The sequence below is a fragment of the Brachionichthys hirsutus genome, chromosome 12, assembly GCF_040956055.1.
Source record: "Brachionichthys hirsutus isolate HB-005 chromosome 12, CSIRO-AGI_Bhir_v1, whole genome shotgun sequence".
Lineage (NCBI taxonomy): Eukaryota > Metazoa > Chordata > Actinopteri > Lophiiformes > Brachionichthyidae > Brachionichthys > Brachionichthys hirsutus.
Genome location: NC_090908.1, coordinates 9,809,724 through 9,822,145, shown reverse-complemented (window position 1 = coordinate 9,822,145; position 12,422 = coordinate 9,809,724). Strand labels below are relative to the sequence as shown.

The following is a 12,422-nucleotide window of genomic DNA, read 5'->3' as shown; positions in this document are numbered from 1 at the left end:
AAATACTTGCATGTATTGTGTTTTATGGGCTGAGATCTTAAGTTGTACACATTTCTTCAAAGTAAAATGGGTTACATGCAATTCAATAGCACGCTGCGACTGCTTATCTTTATTGAGGCACAACCTTTGGCATCGCGCGAAAGGTCAACTTGTAGGTCCAAAAATGAAAGCGTTTGGGAGTAATTGCATCGCTCGGCTGTGATGAGACGTCAGCTGGTAGTTTCCTGTGATGGAAAAAAGCACAGCGCAGCATCTGCGAGAAGGCCGTCATCCCGAATGCACCAATCATTCACTCGATGACCAATCCATTGATCCATAAAATACAAATCTTTATAGGTATATTATCTTGTCATACTTACAAGCAGCTCCAAACCTGAGTAGTCATGGTATAGCTTTTCTTTTTTTTTTTTTTAAACATACAAAAATGTATGTACATTTCTCTTCACTTTCTTGTATAAAGGAAGTACTTGTTCTCCTTTGAAATCCCTTTCATGATTGAAACATGCAAATCTTTCATATAGTACTGAAATATTAAAGAAATCAGGACGAGAAAATAATTGAGATGAAATTTTAGGTGTAAAATAATCCGCATCCTTAAACAGTAATAACTGAAATGCCAGCAAACATAACTTGGACTCATCTCCAGCTTGACTACCGGCTTCCACACAACCGCTGAAATGTGATGCAATTAAATGTATTGCTTAAAAAAAAAAAAAAAAAGAAATTTGGAGGAAAAAGAAAAGTGCAATTTCTACGCTTTTTTCCTAGAACTTAATACTTGTGTTTTTGCGGAGATCTGAAAAAAAAAAAACATCCTCGCCCAATGAAAACACGCACACACTCCCATCTTTGTACAATATTCAGAAGTCATTTCAGAAGAAAGAAGAACCAAGCAGCAATTCACTAACGAAAACAAAACCAAGCATCACAAGCCAGTTTCACAGTCTGAAAGTAGACTTTATCACTCTTGTCTTCGACATTGAGAAGTCCAACAATACTTTTTTTTTTTTTGCAAACAAGTTTTTCTGCCTTTCTGTAAAGGGATTTTTCATCACCTGACGACTTATTTACGGAGGGCACTTAGCTAGCATAGTCTTCAAAGTCTAATCTGTGAGAGGTTTGTTGCCATTTCCATGTGCTGGGGGGTGGGGGGGGCTCAGTGTCTTTGCTCTCCCACATCGTGTGGCGATTCGCTAGGAGGAGGGTACTGCTGAGGCGCCCGCAGCCCACCTGGGTGACAGGAGGGAAGGAGGAGAAATAAGAATAAGGAGGAGGAAGGGGGGGGGGGGGGGGGGGGGGGGTTAGCCATAGGGCTGCAAGCGAGAGGAGACACACTGCAGTACAGGAGAGGAGCGGGGAGGAAAAAGGGGGAGAGAAAAAGATGTAGTACCTGCAGCACCCGGGCCAACCTTGGAGATTTTGCTCACTTTGGAGCACGAAGCGGAGGGTGGGGGAGGAGGGTGGTGGTGGTGGTTGTGGCTCGCCTCGGGGTACACCCTCTTGCGTGACGAGGATGAAGGCAAAGCGGCGGATCCGGGAGGAGCGAGCGCAGTCCTTTCCATGGTGACCAGCCCCGGGGGCCCCCGCAGCAGGGCCCCCGAGCCCTCGCGCCCGTTCCCGCTGTGTGTTTGCGGAATGCCGTGACTGTGCTTGTGATGGCGATGCACGTTGTACTCCGCTCCGCGCTGCTGCTGCTGCTTCTCCTTGCTCGCCAGCGAGCCGGAATGTTTCGACTTGCTCTTGGCTGCCGCGCCTTCGTCCGATGAGCTGTGGCGATCCGACGATGACACTTTGATTTTCATCTTCAGCTCGTCTTTGTTCGATTGTCCGCTTTTGTCCGGCTGGGAGCTTCCGCCGGTCCCGGGAACAGCCAGGCGGAGTTTGGGCGCGCCTTTGTCTCGTTTGTCACCGTGATGCCGCCTATCTTGCCCTGAAGCCGAGGAAGAGGGGGTTTTAGATTTCACTGGGGAGGCCGTGACCTCCCCACCGCCACAAAGTTTTCTGTGTTCCACTTGGCTTGCGAAGGAGGGCAAATGGGTCGAGGAGGAAAACAACACATCTCCTCTCATTTCAATTTCCGGTACTCCTCCATGCTGCTCCCGACTAGATTTCGGGCCGGAAACGGACAGTTCAACAGCATGTTTCTCTCTATATTTGTCCAGAGTCAGCCTGGTTGCTGGGGTGGGCTGAGCCTGCGGAAGGTAGCCAGACGGCGGCGGCTGATGCTTGGCCCCCCCAGCCCCTTTTTGCTCCTGTTTGATAGGGCTGAAGTCTACAGTTTTGTCCGTCCTGTATGCTGGCGCGTGCTGAAGCGAAACAGTCTGCAAAGAAAGCGTGGGGTCTTGCTGAGGGGAGCTGAAGGGTTCCTGTTTTATACAGGCGGAAGGAAACCCTCCCAGGCCCTGGTTGCCCTGTGGCCACTCACTTTGGCTCGCTGGGTTGTAAGTGCTAGCCAAGCCGTCTAGAGACAGAGACGCCGAGAAGCTCGTGCCGGATTTGGAAAAACTTGGGTTGGAGGAGAGTCCAGGAAGCGACACATCTCCGCTTTGACCCGTGAGCATGGAAGGCCCAGGAAAGGAGTTGTCCATCGACTGGGAGTTCTCCGTCTTGGGCTTTTTGGCAGCTTGTGTTGCCTGAAGGATGCAGAGATTTGTGACGCTGGTTAGAGCTTGACCTCCTCTTTGGTAACACTATCTCTCTCACCACCACTAACAATATTATTAAAAGTCTGTACCATTAGTGCCTAACTTTATAGTTGAAAACAGTGGTGGTTGAGATGAAGCTCTTTTATTGAGACGTTCTATTCATGATAAATGCTGAGCTTTTAACTTGAAGGAAGGAACAGCAGCATGCATCTTACCCTCCAGTTACGGATCCTCTTCAGCCGGCTGGGCGTCTTCTCCAGAATCTGCAGAAACTCGTGGGTCAACTCTAAAAAAAAAAAAAAAAATAGCAGACACGAACACATCACCTTTGTAAACTAGGAAAATTATATGGTCTCTCTTTTCTTTTTTTTTTTTTTTTTTACAATTATTTAGAAAGAAACCCGATATTAAATCTCACCATCTAGTAGCTCGAGCGTAACAGAGTTGTCCACGTACTCCCACCAGTGTTTTCCATCGGTGGAAACTGGGATCTCCCAGTTGGACCATTTACAAGCCAGATGGATGCAAACACATGCGATCACTGTGGGCTTGTACTGGAGGCAAAATGTAGTGAGGTGCAGACTGTGTGGTGTGTGAGGGCGTGGCGGGGAGTATTTTACATATGTGAGTGAGTGGATAAAGGCCAGGCGTCCATCACGATCGTTTCCACATGTGGAGAAAGAAGAAAGGAAAAACACAAGCGGGAGCGCACAACGTTAATCCACTGATGTTTCATGACGTGAAGTCATAGCTAGAGGAAAAAGAACAAATTTAACATTGTCCTAATGATGGAACATTAAGAGTGAAGAACAAGCTTAGATCACGCTGTCGGAATGATAACAGCTCACACCAAATAGTCATTGTAAAAAAGGGTAATGCAGTAAAACTGACTAACGGCCACCATCCACACATTTACACTTGAAACGAAATCAAACTGCGAGCATGCATTTCAAATTCACCACTGAGAATTTGGTTTCCAATTAAAATTGGTTCACCTCCAGTTATTTGTCACGCAATGGAAATGCCAATGCAATCAAAGTGAATGAATAGTTTCACTAGTGTCACATTCACACTGAGACCATTTTCCTGATGTCACACTGCCGTTACAAGTCATATTAAACACAAGGAATCTGACCGGTTTGATATTGAACATGCAAGCTTACCTTGCCAGCTTGACATAACATTAAAGTGATCATTAAACAGGAATGTGTTCCTGTGAGAAAATGCCAGATTTATTGACTTTGGTAGTACTGCTGCAGCCTTTCATCACCATCATCATCATCATATTATTATTATTATTATTATTATAAGGTGTACAACATCAGGTAGGCCGAAGAAGATTTAAATAAAACATGTCACGCCACGACATTTTTGTCAATTGATACAAAAGCAAAATGGTCACCGGTCTCATTTCCCATGACTAAAGCCTGATAAACATGATTTACTTTGCCAATAATAACTTTGGCGTGAAAGAAAATGGGTTCTAATATCTAATGCACAGTATCCACTGTCCGATCAGTCAGCTTACTTTGTCAGATCCTTCATGTTTATATGACTTGTGTGGTTTGACTTTTCCCATCATGAACATGTCATCACAGCGAAACATCAGCTCTGTAATTTGTCTCAGCATGGCGCTCAATTAATCTAAGAATGTGTAATTTCTTCAAATTGCTGCATCGTAAAGACATTAAGGGAGGATGGTTACCTTGTACAGGCACAATGTCTGGAGTCTGCTCTGTGAGATTATGGAAAACTTAAAGATCCATCAGTCCCAGTTAACTTGGCTAATGAGAATATACTGAATCAAAGCTCAGATGGATTTTTACATTTAAAAGATCTTCTCTTATTAAAATCAATTTGCACATGTTTTGAGCTACAGAACAGTCATTAGCTAAATGTTTGCCTTCATTAGTGAAAAAATCTTTCAGTCAGCATCCAGACACTGTCAACAAATTACATAAAGTAATCCACAAAGGTTGAGTCAGGAGCAAAAGGATTCTGGTTTAAGGCTTGAAGCAGCTTCCAACCTTAAATAGAAGCCCAGATTGCTTCAGACTCAAACGTTGATAATAATCACAACCTAAAACTTTAATAAAAGTAGTCAAAGACAATTCTAATAACAGAGATAAATTATTTTCAACATTGCCCAGTAAAAACAAACCCTTTAAGGACCCGGTTTTACGACATTTTGACCTCAAAACTGCCAAAAATCATTTTGATCACTTTTTTTACACGACAAGCACATTTTGCAGGTCCTTAATGGGTTTGAAGTTTCCCCCCCCCCTCACATCCTTTACACGAGCCAAAAATGACAGAATGTCGAAAAGGCAGAAACTTTTAAAGACAAGCAAATATTGCAAAGGGTGAAAAATATTTGCAGAAATGATGCATTTCAATAAATGGATAAAGAAAAAGAGGAATCTGAATCTGTGGTACTTACCGGAAGGACGTCTACGAGAAATGTCTACATCTTTAGCTGCTATTCAGGCTACCAAAGTGTCATTCTTTTAGACTTATGCACTTTTTCGCAACCGAACAAACATGTGGGTTTCAAGTGCACCACTACACTTCGCATCTTGCATTCAACCCATCGGTGCCAACACATGGTCCCTTGTACAATACACCGCACTGCGACTGGGGCCGGTAACGCTACGAGCCACCCTGAGGAGTAGGCAAGCATCCCAACGACCACCAGCGCAAGTAGGGCCCGTTGGACACTGATAAGGTACCCTGCATTACAGGAAGCTACGGTGTGCAGTCAAAGTGCAACAAAGGAGGGGCAGGATAACAACCTGTTGGTAGCCATGAAATAGGAAGTCTGTGCCAGATCCTTGCTTGCTGTAAGAGACAGAAGAACAGGAATAGGGACACGATTAAGAGGTCTGAAAAGCTAAAGTTGCTTCATCATCAGGTCAGGAAATGGATTATCAAAGCACTAACCAAACCTCGGCCAAGCGTGAAAACATTTAGTGCCTTATCCTAATTGTACCGTACATCAATTTGGTTAAGTATGAACACTTTCTCTACATCTTGATCATGTATATTCATATCAATGACGCAGAAAGGTCTCCGACCTATCACCAGAACCTTTCTGACCACAGACCGAATTTCTTTCATTTCATTGAGCTGCTGCAGTTTCAAGATCCTGGCAATGTGCTTTCTGGCTCGCTTTAATGATTTCCACACACATTTAGATCAAACAGGGCCATTGCTTATTTATCTCTAACGGATTTGCTTCCAAAATGGCTGCTGTAAAAAAAAAAAAAAAAAAAGGGCTGTGATTATTTGTTTTAAATGCAACTGTGTACAAGTCAAGTTCATATAAGAACCTCCAAACAAACAGAAAAATTAAATGGACAATCCTCAAAGAGAACATTACGTCGGTCTTGGATTTAGGCCAAGGGTGTGTGTTGGGTTATATAACTCAAAAACTCATTCAAAATCGGCACGGTTTGTTCACCACCCCCTCCCCACCCACATTTGAGGTGGGACTAGGCACAAAGAGCAAAGAAGGAAGCCTCTACCTCGCACTAGCTGGGAACATTTCACCACATCAGTGTGTGGGTGATCAATAGTAATTTCAAAGCCTGGGAAAAAAATACATGACAGGTGAGTTCAACAGGCACACAGTTGAGAGGCGACATGTCACGCCACGAGGAAATGAACAGATTTAGCATTTACTATAAAAGCTATAAATTATATCTGTGTTTGAAAGGCGCGACTCTGCCGAGCCATTCCTATATTAACATCAGATATTCAATGCATGCAAATCAGCTGTGACCACTCATCTGTGGCGAGTGAGGGTGTAATGTGGGTAAAAATTGTGCCTATAAAATTTAGCAAAATAAAATTCAATGCAATTTGCTCTGATTCCCTTGACATTACCACGTTTCCCAAATAATGTTGGAAAATAAGGGACCGACATGTCACCTTTACAAGATTTATCAATACTTGCACAACATAAACAGATACACCAACGGGCTCAGTGTGATCAATAAATTCAACAGCGATCAGTAGCATTACTCCCTCAGTGATAATAAGCCAAATAGTGAAACTAAAAGTGCTACCTCTCCAGCCATCCATCCCAGTCACCACTACTTACCCAGGGCCTGCAGCACTATGGATTCAAGTATCACCAGCTCTTGAGCTTGCTGGAGGTATGCCTGAAGTTTGATAGACAGTCATTACAACACAATTGTAATGAGTCTATGAATCTACTTAGCCCCTAAGAACTGATTTCAAATGGCCATAAACTCCTCCTTAGCCTTGTTGGGTGCAACACTGGGCCTCGAGAGAAAAGATGACCTTTTGTATGGCGCGGGAATTTGCCACAACCGAGTGCACATTGGGAAACCATGACCCACCGAGAGAACCGGACAGAGAGATGCAGCAATGGAAAGAGAAACATGCAGTATGGACGCTCTCCTGAACTCACGTTGCTTTTTGTGTCTAAAGGCGGCTCTTGGGGGTTTAGGCAAGCCTGCGCAACCTTGATCACATGTTCGAGTTTTCGAGGTTGTTCTTCCACTTTCGCGGCCAAGAATAAGGTAGTTGGAGATAATATCTGCGTGAAATGAAAGGCATCCAAATACATAGGCAGATCAATTTAAGAGTCATTTCTGTAACCATGCACCAAATTTGCGTTACAGACAACGATACCGGTATACTCACATTTCGGTGGAACTTTGTGAAAGAGTGGTGCATATAAAATCTATGCATGTAAACAATGGCTGTATTGATTGTTAATTGTGAACTGGAAAGAGGAAGTCAAGGGAAAATAATACTGGGTAACTTGATAATAGAATAAACAAAATAAGGATATGTCATCACGTCATTCTACAACGTACACCAAGAAGTGGGTCAAAAGGAAAGTGTTCCTGACTAATCGAGTTATATTGGAACGAACTGATCAAATGTTTAAATTCCAAGTCGACAAGGAGCCAACAGCTGCAAGCTCACTAACGGCCTCCTCCGCCACCCCCCCACCCAGCTAACTCGTTAGCTCGACATTCTAGATTGTAGCACATAGATAGCAAGTTACGACGATAACAAGACTCCATAATGACAATTGTATAGTAGCATTTTGACCACAAATACCAAAAACTAAACAAATATGCAGCAAATAGTACTCCAGGAAACGATTTAAAACTAGCTAGGGCTAATGGCCCGCTGCATAGGCTAGCGCCATGTCCACTTGGTTGGTGAGCTTAAAGTTTGTTTACAAAGGATACACGTTAAGTCTTTGACCCATATCTTGGATCAGATTCGCCGCTTGTTGACGGTAGGAGAGTTCCCGGTCTGATTCTACTCCACATCGGTGGGACGGCGTGTTCTCGAGCTGCTCCCGGGTGAAATACCATTTCGACGAGGAACCCCGGCACGCCGCCATCACTCCACAAGGGTCGCTTGGGTATCCGGAAACCGGATGTGACGTTGTTGTTGCACAGGATATAATTCTTCTTCGATGGCGAAAAAACGTGCCACAAATGTCAAGCATGAATTTAAATTCGCGGACAGAAATATTTTCATTTTGCGGAATCATAATAAATGTCATTCTCGTTTATCATTTAAATGAATTTATTCAAAATTTACAGAATACATTTAATTCAGAACTGTGTACAGAATGTATTTAATTTTTTTTGGTATGTAAACAAAAACAAAGGAAGTGCCGAGCTCTTGTGCTTGTGACCTCTTCATTGTTCACTAGGAAATGTCCAAAGACACTGCAACCATATTTGGGTTGTAGCTTCATGGACTGGAATGAGAACATGTTCATATACAGTTTATGCAATATCTGTAAACCAGGGATTGATAAATAATTTCTAGGCAGAGATGAAAATTATGCATTCATTCATTCATTCATTCATTTACTGCTTTGTCCGTTACTGGGTCGTGCTGGAGCCGATCTCCGCCCTCAACACAGACACACACAGACACACACACACAAGTATCATCAGCATCATCATCATCATCATCATCATACACAGTTATCACTAATATAATCTGACAAAAAAAAGTAAAATTATTTTCAAGTGATCATGTACTATTCTTGTACATTAGCAATAACACTGTTCATTTACTTTCCTGTCAGGTTCTTTGTGTTTTTGAAAAATTAGCTCCATTAATGAGAGTAGAATACTTAATTACTTCATAATGTCCATTTGCTGTATCTGCTATACAAGGCAAGCTAATTCAGACTGTCAAGTATGAATCATCCTAGTATGAATACTTGCGTTAAGGCTCAGGATCCAGCAGGTACAGTTACAGTTACTCAAACTGTTCTCGTTTTAGGCCCAGAAATTGCAGTGCATTTCCAGCAAGTAATTTGTCCTACAAAACAAGGGTACACATCATATTAAACAATGGAACCAGTATACAGTGCTTTACAATACAGTCTTTTCATGGCCGCTCATATATTTTTTTTACTACCATCTATGTGGAATAGAGGCAATCTAAAACTGCGAGGAAGATATTGTTACCTTTAGTGTGTCATCAAATTCATCCATTGACTCAATCAGTGACCCTGGCTGCAGCTCCCCCAGTGGGAATGGATAATCCGTTCCCAGCATAACTTTATCCTGATGGAAGAAGATGCACACGTTCAATTTTTGCTCATAGCTGGCTGCTCTCCGCCAATATCTTCTCAATGATTGAGTCCTCAAGGACCACCGATGTGTGGGTGAATGTGTTTGTGCACGGCCTGTGAATACAAACTCACTTTTCCAATCACGTCAATGAGCAGCTTCAGGGAGACGGGATCGTGAACCAGGGAGTCCGTGTAAAGAGAACCGAGGTATTTCCGTGGACTTATCTTGTTGTCCACTGCACACAGGTCAGGGCGGACTTTATGGCCATGATCGATTCTACCAAGAGTGAATGGGAAAGAGCCACCTGCAACCAAATGAACACAAGCAACAGAGGTCAAACAACAACCACAGAGTGTATCCGTGCACATGTGATTGAGCTTGACGTAAAAAATATGTTGAGTCTACGAAGACTTTAGTGTACAGCGGAAACATGAAACTAAAAAGAAAAAGGGCTGTACCTCCATGAGCGAAGCAGAGTTTCAGTTTTGGAAATTTCTCAAAGACCCCTCCAAATATCATCGAGCAAATGGCCACGGCTGTCTCTGAGGGCATGCCTTTAAAATGGAATGAAAAAGCTTAGTGAGTCTTTTCAACTGCAAATGAAATGCATATGTTGTAGAACCCAGAGTGTGCATATTTCACTTGGCATTGACTGTGACGTGTCAAACATATATTAGTCGATCATGCTCTGTTTGGGGCAGTGACTGTATTTTCAAGAGAAGAGTGTATTTTCTTATTGATCAGACCAGAGAGGATATTCAGTGTCATCTGCTCTTATTTCATCTATTCTTGCTCACCCACCAACCATGTCAGCCAATACTTATCCATCCTCCCATCTGTCAGCATGTCCCACGGGTGGACAAATATGGAGCAGCCCAGCTCCTCGGCTGCCTGCATGGTTCGAGACACACCAGTAAAAATGGGTTACATTTACGGAAACCCGGTTAGAGAATGTGACCGAGTGATGCGCGACAGTATTTAATGCCTCACGGCGTAGAAGGGATGGAGCTCTGAGGCGTTCAGGTCCCAGCTGTTGACGTGTGAGCCAATCTGGACCCCGGGGAAGCCCAGTTCCTTAACGCAGCGGGTCATTTCCAACACAGCCAAGTCAGGGGCTTGCATTGGCAGAGTACCCAGTCCCACAAACCTCTTTGGGTGGCTACACACGGTCTGGGCAAGACTGTTATTAAGAAGGACACATAAATCCAGCGTGTCATGTGGTTTGGCCTGTAATTCAAAATAAGTTTCAATTAGATAAACAAACTCTAATTGTGGGACCCGAGTATACATTGTTTTTTATTGTTTTGATGCTCCTGCAGAAGAACAAGGACAGGAAAGAAGCATTTGCAGATAACACTGACAAATTAGCCGTATTTGCTTTTTTTTTTTTTTTTTTACGCCACAGCAGTAATTTGAAGCACATTGAAAGAAACACGCCTCCGACCTGAGGCGCTCAGCAAGCCCATATAATAGCTGAGTGGCTTTTGATCCAAGTTGGTCATATTTAGTTTCCACTTACCCAGTAACTGAACATCACAGGGACAGTGGAAAGAGCTTGAACTGTGACTCCTAAGAATCCAAAGCAGAGACACTCCATCTAGACACCGGCTTAATGAACGACTGCATTTGTTGCTGCCTTTCACACTCATACCGTGTTGATCCATGTCCCTTATACGTGCATTTGCGTCCCAGCAGTTTTCGTCAATCACTCGGAACAACTTCCCGTCCTTCATCAGCCGTGCTTGACCCTGAAACGTGATATCAAATCCATTAGTTTGGACAATTTTTTAAATAAATTTCTTGTTCTTGATCTCTGGTCAAATTCATCACTGTCAAATGGAGTAAATTTGATGTTTGCATTACAGAAAACGTTGAATCGCAGCCACATGATGGCAGCAGACGGCTGATTCATGGAAGACATGCCGTCGCTGTTATGATAGGTGTTTACGAGCTGTCTAACAGGTCCACTGCAGCAAACAGGAACAAGCTACTGCCGCAGCATATTTCTGTACATTGTGTTGGTGCTCCTGTGTCTGTAGTCTATGTGCACGTATCTGTAAGGGGGAGGGGGGGGGGGGGGGGGGGACACCCACCTTGCAGTGATGGTGTAGCTGGAGAAATCCATCATAGCCATACCTCTGAAATGCAAGCAAGAGAGTTCATGTTTTGATCATTAATAAAGCATCACATACTAATAAACACGCGATGCATCAGATTAGATATCTACTCGGGGGGTTTTCGGGGTTAAAGTCCCTGCGTTAGCGTTGGATTAATTTGGCATCTAATCATCAATACTTAAAATTATGATTATTTATTTATTAAATACTTGTTGAATTATCTCATATGTGTCATTTATGCGTGCCTTTACATATTCTAATCGAGAACAGGAGAGCACTGGACTGTACTTTCCGCCTCTCTTATCCGATACTGTTCAAACACGGTAAATCATTAGCTAAGTCCTGGTAAACAGGATAAACTCAAACAAAATCCAAGTCAACCGCTGATCAAAGTTTAATCCACAGAGAACAGATATTTAGTGAGTGTGAATCTCAAAAAACTAAAGCCCATACATTTTATTTGTAGATGATAACATAACAGTGTTTGATTTTTTTTTTGCTGCAGATACAACAGATGTTTTCAAAAACAAAAATCTGTACAACTGTACAGAAAATCAGTGTGAAGTTATTCACGTAGATCATCGATTAACCTTTCTCTCTCAGTACCAACCTGCTTCAAATTGGGCCACTCCTTTGGCAAAATATGACTGTGAATATCAATCTTCATCCTTGTATATAATCCCAGATTTACAGGTGTATTGCTTGATGGTTCTGTATGCAACAGGGTGCAAGTCCAGGAAGGTTTCGCTCCGCCCTCAGGCAGAATCCAATGCATGACAGGATGCCTGTCCACCCTGTTTTGTTGCTTTGTCTCAAAAGCAAACAGGAAGCAGTTTAATCTGTCTTGTGTGTTTAACTTTAAGGAATGATATGCTCCTGTGTTATCAAGAGAAGTCTCAGCTCAAAATCATATTATTTACCATAAATATTGAACTTGACCTTTTCTTTCTGCTTAGTCACTGCGATGACAATACTTACAATCTAATTTGTTAGTTAAAATATAACCGTGAGATTGTGAACCAGTGTTTCCATGCTATACTGCAGCTTAATTTAGTGGCTCTAAAACCTTTTCA

General features: G+C 42.9%; 2 protein-coding genes across 2 annotated transcripts; both read right to left on the bottom strand.

The window, feature by feature from the left end:
• Positions 1–1,301: 1,301 nt before the first annotated feature.
• ccnt2a (cyclin T2a) lies at positions 1,302–8,037 on the bottom strand. The gene is made up of 9 exons (XM_068746214.1): positions 7,877–8,037; positions 7,317–7,398; positions 7,081–7,209; positions 6,748–6,808; positions 6,170–6,232; positions 5,438–5,483; positions 3,064–3,227; positions 2,861–2,931; positions 1,302–2,633 (listed from the first exon to the last, which is right to left on the bottom strand). Exons 1-9 carry the CDS (start codon positions 8,032–8,034, stop codon positions 1,302–1,304), a joined length of 2,106 nt encoding a protein of 701 aa, XP_068602315.1. The 5' UTR covers positions 8,035–8,037.
• An 875-nt stretch (positions 8,038–8,912) lies between these two features.
• acmsd (aminocarboxymuconate semialdehyde decarboxylase) lies at positions 8,913–12,016 on the bottom strand. Its single transcript, XM_068746677.1, has 10 exons — positions 11,960–12,016; positions 11,326–11,370; positions 10,884–10,980; positions 10,752–10,801; positions 10,223–10,459; positions 10,030–10,123; positions 9,691–9,786; positions 9,364–9,536; positions 9,125–9,223; positions 8,913–8,975 (listed from the first exon to the last, which is right to left on the bottom strand). The coding sequence occupies exons 1-10, from the start codon at positions 12,014–12,016 to the stop codon at positions 8,913–8,915; spliced, it is 1,011 nt and encodes a 336-aa protein (XP_068602778.1).
• Between the last annotated feature and the right edge of the window lie 406 nt (positions 12,017–12,422).